The sequence below is a fragment of the Maylandia zebra genome, linkage group LG7 (assembly GCF_041146795.1).
Source record: "Maylandia zebra isolate NMK-2024a linkage group LG7, Mzebra_GT3a, whole genome shotgun sequence".
Taxonomy (NCBI): Eukaryota; Metazoa; Chordata; class Actinopteri; order Cichliformes; family Cichlidae; genus Maylandia; species Maylandia zebra.
The window spans coordinates 55,093,984-55,118,581 of record NC_135173.1 but is presented as its reverse complement, the minus strand read 5'-3'; the positions used below and the strand labels follow the sequence as shown (position 1 = coordinate 55,118,581).

General features: G+C 41.1%; 1 protein-coding gene across 1 annotated transcript; it reads right to left on the bottom strand.

The window, feature by feature from the left end:
* Positions 1–112: 112 nt before the first annotated feature.
* On the bottom strand, positions 113–24,032 carry tnfrsfa (tumor necrosis factor receptor superfamily, member a). Its single transcript, XM_004549903.5, has 10 exons — positions 23,623–24,032; positions 13,147–13,330; positions 10,519–10,650; positions 5,374–5,485; positions 5,116–5,246; positions 4,912–5,010; positions 4,777–4,823; positions 3,638–3,913; positions 3,507–3,543; positions 113–2,427 (listed from the first exon to the last, which is right to left on the bottom strand). Exons 1-10 carry the CDS (start codon positions 23,653–23,655, stop codon positions 2,126–2,128), a joined length of 1,353 nt encoding a protein of 450 aa, XP_004549960.1. The 5' UTR covers positions 23,656–24,032; the 3' UTR covers positions 113–2,125.
* Between the last annotated feature and the right edge of the window lie 566 nt (positions 24,033–24,598).

Below are 24,598 nucleotides of genomic sequence, written 5' to 3'. Positions count from 1 at the left end.
ACACAATCAATGAATGACTCATAATAAAAAAATAAAAATAAAAAAAAACATGCAGATCCCCGAAAGCCACACTGAGCCATTGCTGTAAAAACAAAACAAAACAATGAAAACATCATTTCAATGTCTGTACAAAACATTTATTTGAAATAGACATAAAAACAGCTTTGATGTATTTGCATCATTCATATCTGAAATCCACGACGAGCAAACAATAACTAAGGAGACATGGCTTAATGGAAATCATGAACAGAATGGTTTTTTATACAAGGAAGTTTTGTGAACAGCTTAGGAATTGCAATGAAATATGTAAAACCACAGAAATATTACAAAAACATGATTTGTCTTAGTAAACAGAACATCCACTGAAGCCTATTCACTGCTATACAACACCAGGAAAGGCTGAGGGGGATTAAAAAAAGAACTAAAATGTTATCAGGTGAAAAAACTGGATCCAAATGGAGCATGAAAAGGGCGTACAGGGTCCCTAGAAATTGATGCAGGCTGTATTTTCATTGTCTTTCAGTAGATGGCAGTGCCAGCACTGTAGCATCATTCTTTAGCAACAATATATAACTCTGTAACTCTTTTCTTTATACATGAGGAACTGCAGAAAAATGGGCGAAACAAAATCTAGTTAAAAAATTTTTTTTATCCTCAATAACTTCATACGTCACTATATTCATTTTAGTCTGTTAATATAGTTGCATATATACATATATATAGTTTGTGAGACTTCTATGCTCTCTACACATATACATGCGAGAAAATTGGGGGGGAGGAGTCTTCTTTTTGAAACCAGAAAAGGTTTCCTTCATCTTGTGAGACAAAACAATCCGTACCTGCACCCTGCGTCACTGCTGATATGAAGGGACTATTTGGTCAGTCGGCTCACTTTGAAAAGACGCATTCAGCGTTGGGCATCACGGACGCTTCGACAACGTGCCCAACGCGGTCTCGGTGGAAGAAATGGCACCGAATCACTGACACGCCCGCAGCCGAACGGATTCTAAGAAAACACTACGAGCTGAAACTACAACCTGAAACATTTGTTTTCAGTCCTTTTTCCCTGGTGCTACAAACCCCGACAGCACTAATACTGCGTGTGTATTCCAGGGGTCACTTTGGCAATGGCATTAAACAACAAGAGATAACTATTTATTTATTACAATAAATATATCAATAAATAAAATGACCTTTTGAAATTCTCCAAGTTACAAGGACACACTTTTTTTTTTTACTAAGCTACTCGTCGTCGTCCCAGCAGAAAGAGCTGGTGAAACTCCTTCTTCAGCGTTATGTGTGAGTAGTAACACCGAACAGGACTGAATGACGAGGAAGGCCATTTGTGATGTGACCAGGTCGTAGAAAACAATAACAAAAAGACACCTAAGTAAATGTAGGTATTCAAACAGCGCAGCAAAGGTCAAGCTTGTGATTAGTAAGGATGCAAGTTAACCTTTGTTATAACAAACGGAGGCTATCTTCCAATCATTAGTCGGAAAAGTGTTCATGGACTAATATACAGAAGTTGAAATCAGCACAACTGACAGAGCGTGACTTTTTTGCTTTAAATCCTACATGTGCCTGAGGTCAGTGCATCGATACGGCACAGTATTTGTGACATAGCTAATGCCACTCCTACAAACCAGTGTATATATCCTTGTCTCGCGCTAGTGTGTTAGCATCCGGGCGGATGACCAACACAAAGCCAGAAACGTCTTAGCTTTCAGTACTTGGCTACGCTTCTCTACAGCTTAAACCATGCAGCCGCAGCGCCTGCGGAAGATGACAACTTCATGTTCTTGTGCTCTTTTTAAAAAAAAGAAAAAATTTAAATTGTTACACCAGGCTTTTTGTTTCCATGGTTACGCTTCAGCATTTGGCAAGAGGTTAGCATCCTCAGACCGTTCATCAAAACAGCTTGACTTTCCCCTTTTTTGCTTTTATCTTTTTTGTCTTGTTTTTTTTTTTTTTTTTTTAAACTACTGGCTTTTGAATACGTGGCCGATCAGCCACAAAAGAGGTAAGCCTGTTCATGAGACACAACGTCCACTGGCAGTGTCTGTGTGCTGTCTTTTTGTATTAAGTACTTTGTGTTTACTTCATTTGAAGTCCCCGCTGCTTTTCAGGGCGTGTCTGCGTGTTTGTAGTAGCCCCTTCGGAGGGCTTCGGAGGCGATGCTCTCGGCTGAACGTCGCTGGTCCATAGTCAGCAAAGTGTTTAGCAGGTCGTTGATGTCGGCTCGGAGTCCCTGCCTCTGCATCCAGTTCTTCAGCAGTTCATACACTTTATCGCTGGAAGTGCCGCTCTCCGCAAGCCGAATGTGGTTGTCACTGACTCCAATCATTCTGAAGAACTTGTTGTGGATCCGCACGTCCAAGTACTCGTCGAACAAATCGAAGCTCTTCCTCAGGGATTTTTCAGAACCTTTTGGGGGGAAAAAAACCAAACAAAACACACAGATGAGACAGGGAAGAATTTCGACTGTGAAAACAGAAAGCCACAACGTGTAAAATGCATGTGCATCTTGTTATTTTACAGACTGCTCCTAACAGACTGTGAACACTAGCGTGCAAATCATAACAGTATAGACATTGTTCCAACAAAAGGAACAAGCAGCAAGTTTCAATACATTTTCTGTCAGGGGAGGCATGTATAATACTATTAACAGAGGATCAAACAAATCAGTTAAGCCGTGTCCTCTTTAATTCACCATGAAAACAAAACAACAGTAAAAAAGGCTGTATGTTCCGAAGCCCTAGAGGCTCAGATATGGCCTGACTATCATGAGATTATAAATCTATCAAGCAGCAAAGATGAGCTCTGGAGGAGATTTTGTGACTTCCCTTTGGATTGCCATGAACAGCATTAAACTGTACTGTTTTTATGTAAAGCTGTCTGGCTCTTAGGGTAAATCAAGTGGGGAAAAAAAAAGTACTGCAGAGGGTCATCAACACAGCCCAGAAGATCACTGGCTGCTCTCTGCCCAGTCTGGAGGCCATTGCAAACTCTCGGTACCTCAGCAGAGCTGGCAATATCATCAAGGACCACTCTCACCCCAGTAATCAACTGTTTGAACTATTACCGTCAGGCCGACGGTAATAGTTCATATAAAACCAGGACAAACAGATTCAGGGATAGCTTCTTTCCCAGAGCTATCACTGTAGTAAATAAGCACAAAACAATTGAACCTGCTTAACTATACCATACTTGCCATTGTCACTATATTATGCTGCTATTCATACTATCATTATATTAATGCTGCTATCCTGTATATATCGTACTTATTATTGTCTGAGTACTTTGGTTGTTTTATTGAACTTTTTATACTTACATTTATATTTATTATTGCATTTTGCACCAAGGGAGTGGCACTCCAATTTCGTTGTACTTTGTACAATGACAATAAAGGCTATTCAAATTCAAAAGAGCTCTGTGAAAATGTTTCTTAAAGTGGACACCCCCCTTCCCCCCTCCACACACACAAGACTCTGTGTGAATCTTACCTTGTAGTGGCACCAGTCGACATCGCAGAGGATCATCCTGCAACACGAGACAAAATAGAAAGTTTAAGGCGTGATGAAAATTTTAAAATACAGTGTGACCCATTTGAGCTCATTCTGACTCTACTCCTCACCAGATCTGCAGGCAGCTGTCTGAAGGTAGCGGGGCTCTGGTGTGGGGTGTTGGAAACCGCCGTGGGAAGGGCTGACAGGCTAGTTTGAGAGGAACTAGTGGTGTTGGGCAAGCTGTCCCCTAATCCTCGGTCTTCATCTTCGAGGGGCGGGGAGGCCTTGGTCATCCCAGCCTGGGTCTCCTGCAGGAGCGGCCTTGAGTCTGGACGGGACTCCTCGCCTTCTAGACCCGCGTTTTGATCATTCTGTCGCTCCTCTGCTGTGGCTCCACTCTCATCCTGAGCAGGAAAAAGGAAATGTATAGAAAACGTGAACACAACAATGGTATATGTTGTCCAAACAGTGTAATAAATGGACAGAGTTGAAGATTGACGCATCAAAGTTTTGATTAGTGGATGAAAAGCTCGACTGGTATTTAACTCCAATAAATGCTTTAAATCTCATTTCACTGACAGACACAGGGTGTACTATCGTATTATCAAATCTCCTTACATGAGGCGTGCCTCAGGGGTCCATGCTTGGCCCAGGCTTTATCATGCCATAATACTAATAATAATGACTCATTTTACTTTTCCATGAGTGTGTTCTGTAGATAGATTTCACAGGCAGAATTAAGCCCCCCCCCCCAAATCTTTGATAAGTTTTGTGAAGTAAAAATCTGCTAATGTGAAACACTTGTGAATCTTGTTATGAAAACATATAAAACAGTGTTAAAGCATTTCTCTCTTTTTTCTTCACTGACTTTAAGACACAATTCATGCTTTTATTTTATGTCTATTTGATTACTTTATTGTTGTCATTTTTCAGGTGTCAGCCTGTCTTTACGTTCTTGACTGGAAATGGTCCAAATCACCCCCTCGCACTCTTAACAGGCACTTATAAGAGAGATCAACTACGTTAGCTTTTCCTTGTTGGCTCCCATTCAGTTTTAGAATTGATTTCAATATTTGTTTTTAAGTCACTGAGTGGAGTGGCACCACTTTAACTCCCTGATCTTGTAACCTGCTCTATTCATGCGAGATCACTGAGGTACACTGAGCAGATCCATCTGCTTTTTCTTCCTTCAGCAGCACAGCACTTTGTTCAATGTCCATTTGAAATGGTTTGAATTAAACATGTAAAATAACAACAAACAACTTACAATGGGAATCTTGACAATTTCACTGGACTCGCACTGGAGCTTCAAGCCTATTTTGGAAGCAGGAAAATAGCATTAGGAACACATCTGATGAGCAAAACATTAACTGCAGACGCACATTACTTGATATCAACTCACATGGTATTTCACATGAACGCTGCTTGAAAATGAACCACCACAGAGCCAGTGCGATAATGATGATGATAACGATGGCCAGGAAAATGCACAGAGGTACAACTGAAAGAAACAACAACAAATGCCACGAACACAAAAAATTTAATTTAAGCAATGATAGCTAATAAACTTTCAGCAGCAGAATCTGAAACTGATAGTGAAACTTACCGATGCTCGCCGGAGGATCCAACGTGGGCGAAAGGGACGGAGTGATTCGTGTGGGGGACAGAGGGCGTTTTCGGCACACTGTGTTAGAAAACGGTGTGCACTTTTTTACCTCCTCCTCATGAGGTTTACACCTGCAGTTTTGAAGCACAGAAACATTTTAAGTAACAGTAAAACAGAGTCTCAAATTTTGACTGTAGGGTAAACGCAGACGCAAAAACAATCCAGAATAATTTCAGGAAACAGGTAAGTGACACTCACTTGACACAGCGCTTGCAGACTTCGCAGGCCTGGTCCGGAACACAGAAGGTATTCGGTTTGCACTGGCACTTGGTGTCTGCAGTTGTGGTGCAGGAAGCAATTTCCTCCTGATCTGTGGACAGTTAGGAAAGTTGTGAGACAAAGAGGCTTCTGTAGCACCTTTCAGAACAAAGTCAAAAAGTGCCTAACAGGACACGATGGGAAATAAACAGCTAAAAAAAAACAATTAAAAAAAGAAATTCAAGACATGGCATCATGTCTGCTTTTATTTAGCAAAGCTCAACTCTGAATGTTGCAAACTGCGTAAACAGCTACAGACTTTAACAAGTGAACTTCTAAAAAAACGTATTCCCACGACCATCAGCATGCATTACATGATGGAACAAATAGAAGACCTTCAACTAATTGGTTGGACACCGGCAATTATGTGGCAATCTTTTGCAAAGAAAAAAAAAAGATATGTTAGATAATTAGGTTACTAATTTTATCTCCCTCTGAGACATATTTTGCTTCACTTTAACGGGATAATAAGGAACGGAGAATCTGCCACGGTTCATTTCTTAAAATGAGACCTAAATAGATGGTAGCCCTGGCCTTTAGGATACGATCAAAATTAATAATAATAATTAATAGCCAGCGGTCCAACTCCACAACTCCTTTCATATAAAATCTCATGTTCATGCTTGCCAATTAAAGAAAAATGGCTTTGTTAGGTTGGTTTGCAAAATGTGTGCACACTGTCTTTCACACTAACCTTCCTATCGTTTTATACAGGCGATTAAGCTCATTCTATAGCAAGCTATGGATATTTTAAAGAGTTTTATAGAACTAAGTAAGGACGATTTTTTTTCGTATTCACTGCATATTTTAATGTGATCCAAATAAAGGCGACTTTCCCACAGGTGACAACTGCCACCTTCATCAGGTCACTGATGATGTTTCTGCTGGTGCATTTAGTTGCAGTTATTTAAATCACAGAATACTAAACAATCGTGACTAATCTAAGCTGGAGTTGAAATGGCACAATTATTTTCTGTTTGCTTCAACACTGCCCATAGAGGCAAATGTGCGTTCTGCCGTAAGTGTTAATGATGATCAGTGTAAAGATCATAATGATCTCCATGTGATTAGGCAAGAAAAAAAAATTACCTTACCCTGATGCAAGACTGCACTCATTTCCCATTTCATTAGTAATAACTTAGTAGTACTATTATTGTACGATCTACTGTACAATATTAAGCGCCTTGAGGCGACTGCTGTCGTGATTTGGCGCTATATAAATAAAACTGAATTTCATTGAATTACTAGTTTGGACCCTCTTTTGCTTTCAGAACTGACTTAATTCTTCATGGCATCGATTTAAGAAGGCGCTGGAAAGATTTCTCTGAGATTTTGGTCCATGTTGACATGACTGCATCACACAGTTACTGCAGAAACCCCTGTTTAATGATTGTATGAGTCCTTGTTTGAGCTACCCTTGCTTTCCTATCAGCTCGATGTAATCTGACAATGCAGGTTTGCATTGGGATTTTTTTTTGGGGGGGGGGGGGCGTACTAGAGATGGTTGAGCGGGAAAATCACAGCAGATCAGCAGTTTCTGAAATACTCCAATCGGCTTTGTCTGGCAGTAACAACCATGACATGTTTAAAGTCACACAGATTTCATTTTTTCCCCCATTTAGATGCTCACTTTGACCTTCAACAGGTCTTATTGACCGCGTCTACATGCCTAAATGCACCAAGTTGCTGTCGTCGATGAGTCGATGGCTCAATGCAACAACTTGGATTGTAGCCTGTTTGCTTCACGTATTTTTTTCCCTTTATGCAAGACAAGTTGGAAAAGTAAAGCTGTCAGTCGAGGTTTGGATTTCCAAACCAACAAACAGCTTTTTTGTATTTTAAGCATTTCTCTGATTAGAGTCTGAACACAAACAGGCTGCTATTTTAGTTTAGTACATCTACTCTTACTTATTCCAAGTATGTGGGACAACAGGCTTCACTGTTATTATATTAATGACATGTAACAATCAAAATTAAATTACAATTTTCCAATACAGAGCGACACGGGTTCTGTTTCATTCCTTTCTAAAGGCAGGGCACGAAAAAGACACTGGTAGGATATCATTTGCTGCACGCTTGTTAAACACTAAACCCCACGGCACACTAGAAGCTTTGATTCTGGCAGAGCACACAAATATTTAAAAGGGATTAACTGTGAAATTATGTAGCATAAAAAGAACTATCAAAGATTTTTACGGTCTTAACCTTTTCCTGTTAAAGAAGAGAAGTTTTAAAATGAGTTGAAATACAAAAGCAGCTTAAAATGGTGAAAATTTATCTGTGTTTCTTGTCGGAGTGAAGTGACATAATTGCACAAAGAGTGACACAACTATCAGCATTGGGCTTGGCTGTGAAAGCCCAACTGCACAACCAAAACAAGGTATTAAAAAGCCTGTCTATTGCCACTTTACCAAAATTGACTTTGTTGCACTTTAAACAAGTTGGTGATGGGGATTTTATCTGATATTACACTTTATATGTGGCTGACAACAGAGCATTAGGGCTGCCACGATTAGTCGACTAGTCACGATTACGTCGACTATTAAAATCGCTGACAACTAATTTAATAGTCGACGTGTCGTTTGAAGCTTTATAAGATCCCAAAAGACGCAGGAATAAGTAGTAGGATTTAAGAGTGTAATAACGGACTGAAACAGAAGATGGCAGCACTGCATGTACAAGGATGCCAGCTGCCATTAAACCCCGAAGAAGAAGCTGTGTCCCAGAATTCATAGCGCGGCCCAGAGCAGTTGGCAACAATGGCGCACCTAGTTAGTTTTAATATTACTCTTATTATTCTTTTTGGGTCACAAAATAAAGTTTAACATATTTTCAGACGAGAATGTAGCTGTGTAAACCTCAAATATCTGCTCAGTTTATCAGGACACCACATATTTTCAAAAGCGCTCCGACGTTTTCAGAGACGTCTGTTACCCACTAGCTCGATAGTTAGCCAGGGTTCAAGGCTCACTAGAGCCGGTGAGAACACCGGACTCCCGGCAAATCGTCTTTCGCTAATCAGATTAAACATGTAATATAAGTCACTTAGATAAATTAAAAATGTTATTGTTTGGCTTTTTTTTTTTTGTATTTTATTTGTTCTTGAGTAAATCAGTTTGGCTGAGATTAAAGTTATAGTTTTTACACAGCTGAATAAACGTCAAACAGACAACTGATTATCAGAAGTGTGAGATGCTGGAGAATATACTCCGGTGTCCTGTTATATTTTAGATAGCAAGGAGCAGACGGCTGAGTTTATTAAACTCCACCGAAACAATCTGCAAACTTCATTAAACTTTAATAAACTATCAGCTTGTCTTTATTTTTAGTTAGCACATACCTTAAACACTTCAAGCTGTAAGCTAATGATAGTTATATAAGAGCAGATGCTGCTGGTGCAGTAAGCTGTACGTTTTACATCCAATAGATGCATGATCTGATTAGTCGACTAATGGCAAAAATAATCGGTGACTAGTCGACTATCAAAATAATCGTTTGTGGCAGCCTTACATAGCAGTCGCTGTTGCTGTGGCTAATTTTTACATACAACAATGGTGTTGTAGTACCTCGGCATGGTGACAGATCATCACATACAAAGGAGATACGAGGAGATATTCCAAGCCTAAAATAGACCAAGAGGCTGGTGATTTCTCGATTTTGGTTAATTCATTAAACTGGTAACCATTTGTGTGAGTCTGCCCCACAAAGTCAGATAGAGACATGGGTCCAAACTGACTATTAAAAGCTTACCCTACAAAGGGAAGGGTCAAGGACACACGGTCAATTTGCTATAAATTATAAAACGGTGCAAAAATGTGGCCATTTAAGCCATTTTTTGCCTGTAGAGGATGCTTGGCCCTATAAAAAAGTTTGATAACCCCTGATTTAAATGATTGCATAACATCTTTTACTTGTGCGATAACTTTTACAGACAAAAAACCAAACTGCGGCCTCCGCTCCAAGCAACTTAAGTTCCATCTTACTCCATAAATGATTCACTGAACCAACAGCAGCCTTGTCAATATGAAATATTTTCCGACCAGCAAGTTCTAAAGCGTTCCAGATAACACTGCAGTTCATTTTAAGTAAAAGTAGTCCAACAATAGGCATCTTTTAAAAATTTCATTCACATTTCCTTTGGCGTGTTCCTTTTAATTGTTACATGGTCATAAATAAGTTAAAACTAGAGCAAAACAAACCCATCCACACCCACACATATTAAAAAAACTCTCCTAAAACCGCAATGAATGAGCACAAAGCACATCCTATGTAACAGAAGTCTCTTTTCTGCAGCTCCTGCCTTTCATTGGACACAAAGACAGCAGTGTGGGAGACAATGAGATGCAGCCACACCCAGCTCAGTCAGGTAAGACAGACACACAGGCAAATCTCCTGAGACGTGGAACACACTCACATTCAGCCCACGAAAACAAAAACAACAAAGACACGCCCTGCCACTTGGTGTAACATCATAAGATCACATTGTCATGAGTGGCTCTGAAAGGCGGGGGCGCAGACAAAAAGGTATTAAATTTCCTAAAATGATATATCCGACCAACTGGATTACAGAACACTCGACTTTTATGTTTGTTTTAAGGTTAAAAAAAAAAGCCTTCTGTATTTATTTATAACCTCAGATTTATTGTCAGTACTCAGATTTGACTATTCCATTTCCTGGTACCCGACCTGACGTCATGACTGTGTACAGCTGCTGATAAACATGTCTTAGATAAGCGGATAAACGGTCAAGCAAATGATTAGTAAAACGTCTCAGTCAATAATAGTTGAGTATTTTGTGATATTTACAGGTACATACAGACATATATATGCCCGTGTTGGTGTTGTTCCTATACCATCATAATAATGTTGGCCCAGGATCAATATTGTAGTTGACCAATAACATTGTCTAAGCATTCAGTATTATAATACTGCAATTAATATTATGAAATTTTTACAATATGTAAAACATCTATGTGGGAAAACAGTGTAGACCAAAAAAACCAATCTATATACAAAGTATACTTATAGTCTATATACAAGTAATGACCTCACTATTGATTTATCAGAGGAGGAGAGTCTCATTACCTGAGCGGCAGTGAGTACACGGCAAGCAGCGGAACATCCCATTGTTGTGCTCTGTGTGGGTCTGTCCATGTTCACATGGAAGACAGATCCCGAGTTCTAGGTCTCTTTCACAGGGCTGATGCACATATGTTCCTGCAAATAAAGGAGAAAAACATCACATAACTAGCCCAAAACATAAACGCTTTGCACGCCCATATAAACAGCATATTTAATATGTGAATGCCAACTTTTAGTGGCGCACTGCGTTTCCTGCCGACGTCAGAGCAGAACAAAGCAACGCGTTAGGTTCATAAAGCTGCAAACCAAAGGAGGCATCGTCTTAGAAAAAAACAAAAAGAGCTTGACCCAAGCCCCAGAGACTGATTATCACTATTTTACATTTCTGCATCATTTTTTCCTGGAATTCGGAGGAGAACAGATTTGCTGAACTGCAGCGAATCAAGTCGATCTCCTTTACTCGCACACTGTCACGCTTTGCAGTTTTAGACTTGATTCATGCACGCTGTGAGTACGACCACTTGATTCTCATGTGTTTTCAGGATTTGTTTGCTGCATGAATGGCAAAAAAACAGCAGGAGGAAAAAAAATCAATTAAAAAAAAGTAAAAAACATCTGTGGTTGGACTTTCTAAGCATCTAGTAAATAAAGCCGTTGTATTGTGCTTAGGTTTAGAGACAGTGCAGTCCGTTTCACCCATACTTAACTGGATCCAAAACTAATTTTTGATTTAAAAAAAAATCTATTTGCTCGTAAATAGGGCTGCCACGATTTGTCGACTAGTCACGATTACGTCGACTATCAAAATCGTCGACGACTGATTTAATAGTCGACGTGTCGTTTGAAGCTTTGTAAGATCGCAAAAGACACAGGAATAATAGCAGGATTTAAGAGTGTAATAACGGACTGAAACAGAAGATGGCAGCACAGCATGTACAAGGATGCCAGCTGCCGTTAAACCCCGAAGAAGAAGAAGCAGCTGTGTCCCAGAATTCATAGCGCGGCCCAGCTTAGTTTCCAACAATGGCGGTAGCTAGTTAGTTTTAATATTACTCTTATTATTCTTTCTGGGTCACAAAATAAACGTTTAACATATTTTCAGGAGAGAATGTAGCTGTGTAAACCTCAAATATCGGCTCAGTTTATCAGGACACCACATATTTTCAAAAGCGCTCCGACGTTTTCGGAGACGTCTGTTACCCACTAGCTGATAGCTAGCCGGGGGCTAGGTCACAAGCGCCGTGAGAACACCGGACTCCCGGCAAATTGTTTTCAAACCCACCGCCGTCTTTCGCGACTCAGGTTAAATATATATGAGTCACTTAGATAAATTAAAAATGTTATTGTTTGGCTTTTTTTTAGTATTTTATTTGTTCCTGAGTAAATCGGTTTGGCTGAGATTAAAGTTATAGTTTTTACACAGCTGAATAAACGTCAAGCAGACAGCTGATTATCAGAAGTGTGAGATGCTGGAGAATATACTCCGGTGTCCTGTTATATTTTAGATAGCAAGGAGTTTATTAAACTTTACCGAAACAATCTGCAAATTTCATTAAAATTGAATAAACTATCATCTTGTCTTTATTTTTAGTTAGCACCTTAAAAGCTTAAAGCTGTAAGCTAATGATAGTTATATAAGAGCAGATGCTGCTGGTGCAATAAGCTGTAGTTTTACGTCCAGTGGATGATGATCTGATTAGTCGACTAATCGCATAAATAATTGGTGACTAGTCGACTATCAAAATAATCGTTTGTGGCAGCCCTACTCGTAAATAAAAGTTTATACTGACAAGAAGAAGCAGAAAGCTATCATTCCACACCATTAAATGGTTACTGTGGCTTTAAAACATGTGGTAACAGCTGAGCAACTGGGATAAAGAGGAGAAAACACAATAATGCATGAGGAAGGAACATCACACATTATTGAACCAAACACAAGCAAGCCGAACAGTGTCAAACAATGACGACCTCTTATTACTATATTAATTAACTGTGAACTGATAATCTATTAACTCTTACTTCAAAGTGGCAGGCAGTGATGATTACATTTGCAGCTTTTTCACAAGTAATCATTTGTGAATCTCTAAGTTCATGTAAATAAACAAAAACTGGAGTTGATCGAATATTTAAAAAAAAAAGGCATTTCTTAGAATCCACTGTGGCAAATAAAATAATTCAATCAGTTAGCAGAACCATGCGGTGCTTGTGTCTCAGCTAAACGCTCAGACTTAAAAAGAAACAAAAAAACGACAACAAAAAAAAACGGCTTTATTGAATTTTTTTCATAATAAATTAAAAGGATTAGTGCTTTTAAGGACTACAGCTTTAAAAATAACCTCTGCGTCACACCCCGCACATTTCACTTCACGTTTTGCTTCACTCTCATCTGCTGAGACGGAGCGGTTCACACATTCTTTCCAGATCAGGCTGGGGGAATATTTTAAAAACTAGTTTGGGATCAAATTCAGCTTATGGCTTTGACATTTACCTTGAGTTAGAAACAAAAACAAAGAAGACACCATGCCAATCTAAACGTTGGCTACAAACTGCCCTCGTGTCAGTTTGTCTTATGTTTGTATCATTTTTGTAGATATAGTGACACGGGAGTGTAACTCCTCTTATCCGCCTTACCAGCATTGCAATTGAGGCAGCAGAGTCCCTGGTGCAAGTACTGTTCATTCTCCACGCAGGATTTGTGTAGTCGAAGTGTTCGGTTTACGTATGCTTCATTGGACCACTGAGCTGCTGGAGGTTCTGCTGCACGACACACAACCCAGATGAAGAGTGCTGCCACCTTCACCTGCATCGTCAAGGTCTGGGAGACAAACAGGGAGGAAGAAGAAAAGATGAGATTCGGGTTATTTTTGTGCATCCACAGTAGGCCGACTAACCCGCAATCAAACTCATAAGATAAAGGAAAGCAAAGAGGAGAATCTATCTTCATAGGAAACCTTGTGTGAGCAATCTACATCTTAATTTGAACCATTTGATCTCAACATCTGCCGTGGGAAGCAATTAAGGGAGCTGTGCAGCCGGTCAGAACTAGAGGCAACACAAACTCGTGTGTGCAGGATGCAGAGCTACACGTTAACTACATGCAGCGCAACAGGCAGCCAAACTTAATTAGGCCTTGATCTGGTTTTCCTCTAGTTCAAAAAAAGGGAGGGGAAAAAAAGGCAGAGAATCTGCTTCCTCTGCTGTGGATGTAAAAGACAGAGTTTGATAAGGTATCTTAACTAACAGCAGCATGATGCCCATATCAAATGCGGGTTCAGAAATCCATTCATGGGCTGGATAATAACAGGCTTGTATAGGTGGGGTACTGAGAAGAATACAGCCGAAACACTTTAGTGCGGCCCCCGGGCGATGGTGTTTATTCACACGCTTTTCACCGTGTCAACGTGAGAAGGCCCCATTCACTGGCAAACAACGCACTTTAGTGCCTCTACTTCAAATGACCCACATTCTTAAAGCCAGACTCTTTGAATGCCGGGACATGCGACACCGACATGAAGCGCCTCGAATGCAACACGACACCTCGTGGGTAAATGAAAGTCCTAGATTTGGAGGTTTTGTCTTCTCCCGTGTGCACACCCCCACAACCACCCCACCCCGACCTCTGTTAAAGCAGGAGAGAGAATATGGGACAGGCTGGGTGGAAAGGGCTGAGTAGTGAAAGGGGGGGGGGGGGGGGGCAGAAACTGTAGACAGCAGGTTGAAGATGGGATGTTCTACCGGGAATAGGCACTCTAAAAAGGACAGTGTGGGAGAATGAGGGGAATAAAAGCTGAGAGCACATAGGCAGAGGTAGAGAAAGAGGAACGGGGAAGAGACCGACTCCTGACGCTAGACTTGACTCTCTGGAGGGCCGCCATGCCTTGTTGTTCAAAGGAACTTTCCTCCCTCTCTCTTTCCCTCTGCCTTTTCCCTTCTTCCTCTCCCTCTGCTCACGTCAGACTTTCCAAAGACGCTGAGAAGCAGACGTGGAGTTACAGACGGCCGGCAGAGCAGTCACAATCACACCATTTACATCTATCCAAACATTCTGGGGAACGGGGGAGGAAGAAGAGAGAGGGAGAGAAAGTGAGAGGGGGGGAACTAACAGCTTGCATGACACAGGGTGAGTCTTTAGACTTGAATATACTGTGTGTAAGACTGTGGGCTGGGTGGGGATGTGGAGAGACGGAGAAAATCTGTGCACAAGCGCACGCTACAGACAAAAACAGTGGAAAGAAAACAGGAAACTAAAGAAATGAAGGAGCTGCGCTAAAGGTAATCTTATACCCCACAACGCAGGCACAGACTGTGAAGCTGTGCTCGGTATTCAGGAATATCTTTAATAGAGTGTCTTTACAGAGCACAGCCCATTGAAGGGTGCCTCTCTGACAGTAAACATGAACGGACAGTGCTGATATTACATCATTTCCAGGCTTTGTTCGTTTCAAGGCCTGCGATTCCAAACACTCCCAGGTGCAGCCGTTCTCAGTAGCTAACCTGTTATGATCGGCAAGGTTACGACAAGAAAAGATGCAACATTTCTTTTTTTAAACTGTTGACTCTGCCACTTCATTTAATTTCACAGTCCAAACAAATGTCTTGCTTCTTTACCTTGCTTCTTTGTCTTACTGGTCTGATCGCAGTTGCGTAAAACCGAGAAAATAGCTAACTCTTACACTGAAGTAGCTCTAACAAATACATTTATTCACTGATTGTTGCTCAGCAAACCATAAAGGGTTTAAATGACGGAATCAAAAATATAATCTTTTCTCTAAAGTTGGATCTATGGCCCTGCACTGGTGCAATTGTGGGGTTTCAGATAATACAGAAGCTGCTAACATGCACTTACAGTACATGCGCAGTCCCAACAGTGATGGTGCAGTGCGTCAGTCAAATATTGACTGGTTTAAAAGTTAGCTTTACCAGGAAAGGAAACCATAGTGGAGTTCACCATGAGGAGGAAGAAATGCATAAAGGAACATCAAATACCAAAGAAAAGCAGTTTTTAGTGTTTAACACTTTTTTTTAGTCCACACTACAAAGATGTTCTTTGTCTATTATGACTGCTATCTTCTCTGCTGCAAGCTAAAGGACCGGCAACAACACAAACGCATAACTTTCATAGCAACCCAAGTGACAGCAGAAAGCTCCAACGTGCAAACATGGACCTACAGAGCGTTGCACCTACAGGACTACAAGCACAGCACCATGAGTCTTGTGGTATTTCTTGAACACAGCCTTACTTGCACACAAGGAAAAGAAACAAGGCCACACGTCCACACTAATATCCTAAGGCTTCTGAACTACGCTGGCACAAAAGTAGAGCATATACAAACACTATGGGCAGCCACAATGTGGCTTGGTTTAACCTCCACAAACCAAGTGAGGAGGAATAGTGGAGTGACCGTAACCTCAGCGTAGCAAGCCCTCCAAACCCTCCAATTCCTGGAAACACTCCAACTTCAGCAGAAGTGGCCCAGTCCTTCTCTCTCCCCTGCCAAATGAGAGAGCTTGGCTACAGATAATTTGCTAAAACAGTGTCCTATTGTTATACAGTCTGCATGTATGATAAGTTAATACTCTACATGGGTGGATGCAAGTTAAACTAATAAGTAGCAATACAATAATAAGGGACTTTCTGTGCATCGACAACAGGAGCAACACTCCACTTCCTCTAAGCACCCGGGTTCCTCCAAATTGCCTTGGCACAAACTCTGCACATGCCATGTACACTGAGAATGCGTTTGTGACTAAATGACAGGACATCCTTTCAGTTTTGACCCAGGTTATCAATGGGCCATTTAGACGGCTGTGATCACCCTGTATTCCTGAGGAAATTACAGTAAGCCCCTTTATTAAAGAAATAAAGATGGGCAGAAACAGAAAATGCGAGGGTCTCTCTCTCGCCCCGTCTCTCACGCAGACATGCACAATACGTACAAACAAACTAAGATAGCGTCTTCATTTCATATCGGACAGATGATTTCAATCATAGCCAACTGATAAGCAAAGACATTATGCACCTCATTATAGTCCTGCATCCAGAGCAGGACCTGATTTTCCATATCATGCTTTTCTTATTAGAAAATAAATTTCTTTCATCAATTAAGGGACACTACATGCACAAAATACGGCTGACGAGGAAAAGAGTTGAGATTAAAAAGCACAGTTATGTTGTTACTCATAAAACACACACCTTTAACTCAGCCGCCTACACTTTTCTTTGGTGTAGTCTAAAGGAAACCAGTTGTAGTTGTCACTTCATATCACTTCAATCGAAAGTTGTTGTTTTTTTTTTTACAGTAACTTGCACTGATTTGTTGATCTGCTTTTTCTCCTTAGACTTTGACAGTTAACACCCCCCCCCCCCCCACACACACACACACACACCCACCATGGCTGCCTGATGGTTTGAGTAATTCTCAGATCGAGTCTATCGCACTTCTTCCAAGCACTTTGCAACTTGTTCTCTATTGTGTTCTCTACTTGTTCTCCTGTTTGCCATTTATTTCTACTGTCATTCTATTTCTACTTTATTCCTGCACAGTTGGTGTGAAGCACCCACAACTTCGTTGTTCATGTAAAATGACAATAAAAGGTTATTCTATTCGATCTGATAGCAGCCTAATCATCTGATTGGATTATCGACGCTCAGCAGCCGGAGGCTCTGAGCAACTAAGTAAACCAACACTGATTATCAACCACCACTCCTTTATTTCCATGTTGAATGCAGGAATTTACTCATTTCACCCTGACAACGTTTGAGAACCTCAGCACGCGACAGCCGAGGCTCTGCAGCACATCAAAATTGACTCAAACATTAATTTAATTTCATATTTCAACACGTGGCTTCTTCTGCCCTTTACCATCATCCACTACTTAACAAGCCACTCCATTTACCACAAAGAATATCAGTCAGATTTATGATGATTCAACTACTTCTGGTTGTTTTTTCCCCAATTTATTCAAATTAAGTGATTAATTTTCCTAGCTCTGTAGTTGGTTTCAATATGACTGCAAAAGAAAAAAAACAAACAACTAGAAAAAACCCCCAAAACAATAAAATGGGGTTAAGAGTTCAAGCTAACCGATTCACTGTCTCGTATGTTTTAAACATATTTCTGAAGGAATAATGTATTACAGTGGTGACCAAACCGGCCAAAAGATCATATGACAATTTTTGGGGGGATAGAACCACAATTTTCCCCACAGATTTAGCTGAACTCATGAGATCACATGATTAGCTGTGCATAGGGTTGCCTTACTAAAAAGCTTGTCATTTTGGCTCAAGGCTTAAGAGGACAAAGCTCCAGCTAGACTCGGAGCACAACATGGCGCATGTTTCGCCTTGTTGTTCTATATGGTGCGACTGTTGACCTCTTAAGGCTTTTTCTATCTGCTCAATTAACTTTGGAAGGAGTCAAATGTGTGCCAGAGACCTACTTCTGCTTTAGCTTCAGGCTTATTTTTGGCTCCGATTCCTGTCTTAATATTCTGACTGGAAGTGGAGGTCTCTGCATGTAGCTCGTTGCTTGTAGCTTTGTCCGTCAGTTGCCCTGCGATGCACCTCTGCTGCGTCTAGAGCGCTGTCCTTACTGTATGACGAGTTGCACTTTTGTTTAGCTCATGCAGAAGAACTTGAAAAGTGCTTTTATTTAGTTAATGGCGATGAACTCAAAAACATGTGATCTACCAGATCAAGAGATTGTGTAATTCATGATGTCTGGTGTTACTCTGTCATCATGTAGTCATTTAAGAACTGAAATACTGATTTCTTTTGTAATGTCATGAGTATATAATTGATAATTATCACTCAAAATATGTTTAATGTGATTTCATTTCCTAATTTAAGATGAATCTTCACGTATACTCTGTCCTAAATTAAACTTTATTTAATATGTTTTACATGTTACAATAAGGGGTTCTGGGTCTTAATGAAACTGTTTTGTATTGTACAGCTCAAATCCCCCACGACTGACCTTGACATGACAGTGAACGCTCTGTGCTTTACAGATAAATCCTGGCATTGCCTGGAGAAAGGGGGTTGATCATGCACAACTTTCCTTGAGTGATAAATTACGCTGACATTTTGGGTTAGATTATGAAGACAAGTACAGCCCAGCTTCTGTCAGGAGAAATAAGTCTGACACTCGCTGCATGGCTGTAAATAAATTCAAAGTTCAGCCAAGCTCGCACACATTCATCATTATAAAGCTGAATGATAGAAAATAAAGAGAATGGCTCCCGTGTCAGTGCAGTACAGTTAAGAACAAGAAGGCGCTAACAGTTTCAAAACCACATTGTTAGGTCGCATACGCAGTGCACGCACGCACGCACACACACACACACACACACACATATAATATAGCACACAAGCACACATAGAGTGCATGTGTGGGGAGCGTGTGAAAAGCGGCTGCCCCCTCCTCTCAGGGAGCACAGGAAGCTCGAGACAATACAGAGGCTTCATGCAGGGTTCAGCTCCAAACTGTTCCCTGCACAGCAGCCTGCCTTAGAGCAGGCCCAGCACCCGATTAGACCCACAGCATATCCGCTAGGCTGGATATTTATAACTCAGGGAAGCTGCTGCTCCATAGCACAAATTCTTGAGTTTCCTCAGGAGGTGCACTCCACTGATTAGATGAGGGTGACAGTGTGTCACAAGCAGGTTTGGTGACATTTACCAGGGGAAAAAGAAAAAAAAAAAAAAGGAAAAAGAACGATGATCTGCGATGACGACAGCTGTATTGAATTTCCTGAGAGACTCTTGACCACAAGTTGTCAAAATTACTGATACCCTGACGTTGATGTTTACCGCAAAAGAATGGCTGCATTGTTTTGATGAGTGAAACAAAGTGGGTTGCTGAAAGTTCAAAAGGTTCCACGCAGTTGTAAGCAGGTGCAGCGTGGCGCTTCTTTAGTTTTTCGTTCGAATCATTTTGTTGCCAGGTCGATGTGGTCTCGGTGGTCTGTAAAGGTTGACTGCTCGTACGTGTACTCCACGTCATTGTAACTCATACAGAACGTTACGGACATCCAATTTGAATGTCAATCCACAAATCACATTTGTGTGCTGCCGGGCGATTAACTTGGCCTTTTCAAATCGTGATTAGGCCTGTCACAGGAAAGCTAAGCGGTGAATCACAAGACAACTCCTGCAGGGAGGGAATTAAAAAAAAAGAGAGCAAAGAAAGGATGACTAACAGATTTAAGAATGAGCAGGAATCCATCACCTCGCTTTAAAGACAATCACATTAGCTTCCCTAAAGCTCATCTTTGTGTAAAAGGGAGGGGGGCAGTTTGAAGTGCTGGCGGTTTATTGAGTTCTCTATAAACACACCGCTGCAAAAAATGTAGAATATGTGACTGGTGTAGCGGGTCAAGAAGGACTTAAGTGACCATCAATGGTTGGAATTTGCACCAGATTTATGTCTTTGTAAACAGACTTCCATTTTCTAGACAAAGGTTGAGCTTGTTCCGAGACTCAACACTTTTATTATAATCTGCTCATTCATTCCAGGAGAGCAGGAAATCAGAAGATACAGCACCGCTGCAAAACCTTTTCCTGATCTGGCTTCATGGTATGTCAGGTTTGAAAGGTGCCTTTAGGCCAGGACTGTACTTTTGACTACGTTAATCGATTATTATTGACTATTAAGGAAAGGAAATCATGGAATAATTCAATAATCAAAAGGAATGCTGTCAGCTGATATCAACCTTGATATTGGCTTATCGGCAAACAAGTAAAAGAAGTAAAGAAATAGCAACAGAAACATAGTAAACAAACAGAAATAAAAATATGAGTTCGATCAGTCGGGATTTTCTTTAAAAAAAATTAATAAATAATTTTACTCGGGGATTTCTCTGAAATTCAAAAAATAATTACAGTGTAAAAATTTTTAACACGAGACCAACAGTGGCACTATTAAAAAATAGAATAGTGCACAATGATTCTTTATACTCGGTGGAAGCCGAAAATTGAAAATAGAAGTATAGCAATTTTCGAGCTTTATTTAAACCAGTACAAAACCAAAAGGAATCACTAATCAGTAATACCAAACTGTCCGTCACGCCACAGAAGCTAGGATCAGGGACCATGTGGAGCTGTGTTTAAAAAGTGACTGAAAAGAGCAATAAAACAGTGGAGGAGTAACTGCATGACTGAGTTATCCATAATGAAAATTCCAAATTTGTGTTAGCAACATTTGGAGAGAGACACATCACAGTGCTGCTTTCACTTCATGATGTTCTTGTATATATGAACAGCTACTTATGTGCCATGTGCTCATACAACACACTCTACTCTTTTAGCTATTTTAAGCCATGTTCTCACTTGAACTCCAGACAGTTATTAGACTCAGATGAGGACATTGCCTTTTCTAATATGCAGCAGGACATAGCCCAGGGGTCCCCAATCCCAGTCCATGAGGGCCGGTGTCCTGCAGGTGTCCTGACATAGCCTTTTCCAGGGTTATCCTTACTAATGAAACACTGCGTTTTGTTTTGACTGCCTCCGTAGATGACACAGGTTATCCATAATAAAACTTTGTCTCTGTGCATTCATTGGGCCATTACATGTGCTATTCTCAAACAGGCATAACTAAACATCACATGGATATGGTGGCAAATAGCGGCCTGTCTCTGAGCCTGGTTCTGCTGGAGGTTTCGTCCTGTTAAAAAAATAGTTTGTCTTTCCCACCGTCACCAAGTGCGCGCTCGTCTGATTGCTGGGTTTTTCTCTGTATTATCTTAGGGTCTATTGTAGGGATCTGTTGTTGTGATTTCTTGCTATATAAATAAAAATGAACTGTTTTAATGGGCACCTATATCAGGTAAAGTCTAGAAACAGGCTTCTATGTCCACAACAATCCTTCGTAGCACTTTCTGACATGAAAAAAAGTGACTTCCAGTAAAGATTACCTTTTAGCACTCACAATGTGACACAGGGTTAGCCAAAGGAATGTTTTCCATGTATGAAAGATGTAATTAGTAGCTAACATAGCAAACTGAAACTAGATGAGGTTATTCTGTTTATCTTGATAGTGGGGATGTTTGACACGGAGTCAATTATCTCCACTTACTTCAATTCGGGACCAGATGTGAGCGGTGACTCGTCTCTGTTGGTATGCATCACGTGGGTAGGCAGCACCTGAACAGGTGGCACTCCCTCCATGAGTCAGCGAGTCCTTTGATAAGACTAGGGTGATTCACCTTAGCAACTGCAGGTCCACACAGGATAATCAATTGACTAACAATAAAACATCCTGGGCTCTCTGAAGAGCCCACACTAAAAGGCACAGACGCCACCTGGTATCAGACACTGAGTTGCGCTGCATTGCATCATTCGGCCTCTCTACAGCTTCTCTAAGCCACAGGCATGGTTATAACTGTTCACATGGTCACTGAGCAGAGCGGCAACAAGCAGTGTCTACAGTATTAGGAACACTAGCGTTGCCGACCACTGCTTGTCCCCAGTGTCATAGTTTGGCCTCCGCTTGTCCCAGATGCCTGTCCTGCCCTTGTCTGTGTAGTCCACAGAGACGGAGAGGACTATTTCCTGTGTGAACCAACACCCAGACACACAGTAAACAATCACAGATAAAAATCTAGTGTACATTTGCATGGGCATGACAATTCTAAGAAGTAAATTGATGCCACTAATATCAGCAAATCTGTATACTCAAGACAGGAAGTTTACTGGACGGCCAGGCACGTACACTCGGGCAATTTGGAGGGGTGGTGTGTGTGTGTGTGTGTAGGGGGGGATTAGAGAGGTGGGGAGGAGGAGATGAGGAGGGGCTGAAGTTTCCTCATAGTCCCTTAGCAACAAGGCCTGCTGGCGAGGCCTCCAGAATGTACTGTGGTTTACAAAAGAGATAAACATTGACTTTGCCACCCGGAGAAGTAAATCGGATTTCAGTAATGGAACACTGCATGACTTAAAACGCAGATCAGACAACTGGGAAAACAAACACTGGAGCTCCAGGCCCATCAGAAGATATTACATTTACTTTTAAACAGCTCCATGTACAGTGAGCAGAGCGACAGTGGGCATGTGTGATGAAATGCCACTGACAAACGCCACTACCCTCATCAGCTAAACAAGATGCCAACGCTTGATTTGTTCCGTCATTAGGAACTCATATCATTTTCCACATCTTATCTCGTGTAGCGTTATCCTGGTGTAATCCAGTAAACTGTGACAAAGGAAGTAGATCTCCTCTAATTCAAATGCGTATTTTGCATTAATCAAAGTACTTTTAATGCAGGACAAAGGCTTCCAGTCTGCTCACAGTGCTGGTAGTATAGGCGGCACAGTTGGAAAAAACAACAGGGGAGGAATGAAAAGACGTCTCTGTGAAGGTCTGAGTGGAATAAACTCTAAGAGAGAAATAGCTGAGAGTTGTTATGGACTAACTGATAAGGTGAATTCTTAGCTTTCTGATTACACATTCAGTCATGCTTCTCACATTCTACACAATTTGATTTAAAGCTCGTTTGAGGCAGCAGGCCCACGGCCGCACAGCTCTCATTAATAGCGGCTAGAGGGCCAGCTACATCCGCTGCGACAGACCGAGAGCCGTCATATGCTGAATGTCTGAGGAGTGTGACCGCATGATGTCCAACACAGATGGTGGCTGTAGTGTTGGAAGAGAGAGGGGGGCGAGCGAGTGAATGATCCAGCACATGCACTGAAGAGAGCAAAGACACAAAAACCAAAGTATTTCTGCATTTTCTCCAGAAATAAACACTTTAATAATTAACAACAATAAACACAGTGTTGCTTCCTGTGCCTGGGACAATGCACGGACTTGTTTCATCTTCAAGTTCACAGGCCTGGACGTGATTTCAGCTTCCACGACACTCTTATCTGTGTCGGCTCTTCGCTTTAACTTAATGAGACAGAAGCCTTTTCTTAAAAAATATATACTTTTAGATTATAAACGTTTAGCGGCAGCTTGAATTAAGAGGCTACTTTGGTAAATGATTTTTATAGAAACTATCAAGTTAGGAGCGTCAATGAATCAACAATCCACTGGACACACGCAAATAGAGTGGTAGGCATTCAACAAAGAGCGTATTTAGAAAGCAAGTGTCGTGTTTACTTACATGAAGTTTCCCGACCACCGGATCGAAGTTCATCTCGGGAGCTTCGCGTTGAGAGACAATCCCAGAGAGCTGGAAAGTCGCTTTACAAAACCCAAACTACTCTGAAGTCTTTAAAAAAAACCCACACATACAGCGAAAAAGAAAACAGTGACACGAGTTCGACCTACGCTCGCTCCTTCGCCCGGTTTCTTTCATGAGTTTAACTCTTCTTTTTTCTTTTAGTGTTTAAACTTTACGGATTTTTCCTGAGAGAGGAGAAACAGACACGGTCTGAGCACCAGCGAGGAGCTTTTCCTTTTTTTCATGCTTCGAGCACTTCGCGTGACGTCAGACTGCGAGCCAATCACAACCCGTCCCTTAGAATAATAATGAAGGAGGAAATTGCGAAGCTTTGCAAAGCAAAGCAAAACAGCAACATTTTAACGCATTTCACTGCGTTGCTCGCTGAAGATCGTGTGTTGTTACTGGGTGAAGTGTGTAACACTGTTCCATGCAAGCAGAGGGAGTTTCTCAGAAGTCTGCAAATCATCACGCCACGAGACTTTGATCAGCGTGGAGTGGCATCACACTCCAGCTACATTAACCTGGGTATGTAATGTGTAACTCACTAGTAACAACCGGCTAATGTGCAACAAGTTGGAACTCAAGTGAAGAAATGAGTGATCCCAAAGTGTGACACCCTCCATGCGTGCAGAGCACTGAAGTGGACTCGCTCTTATTTCTGATGATTAATCAGAAGGTCTATTAAACCTACAGTTTAACGGTTGTTTACAAAAAGATCAGATGCACTGTCACATGGAAATTTTACTAGTAATTATTTATTTGCACATCATAATAGGATAAGGACTCAACGCTTGGAAAAGTTATGGAACGCTGAAGAAAACATCTGGTGGAATTCCCCCCCAACTAATTAGTAAAATGACTGGGAATAAAAGAGCATACCACAGAGGATGAATCTTTGAGAAGTAAAGCTGGG

Bases quoted from the DNA above. Each gene is read 5' to 3' on its own strand.
- tnfrsfa (XM_004549903.5), bottom strand. From the start codon at position 23,655: ATGAACTTCGATCCGGTGGTCGGGAAACTTCAT. The intron at 5,247-5,373 runs GTGAGTGTCACT...TCAAAACTGCAG, and splicing joins GTCTGCAAGCGCTGTGTCAA to GTGTAAACCTCATGAGGAGG. The intron at 5,011-5,115 runs GTAAGTTTCACT...TGTTTCTTTCAG, and splicing joins GGATCCTCCGGCGAGCATCG to TTGTACCTCTGTGCATTTTC.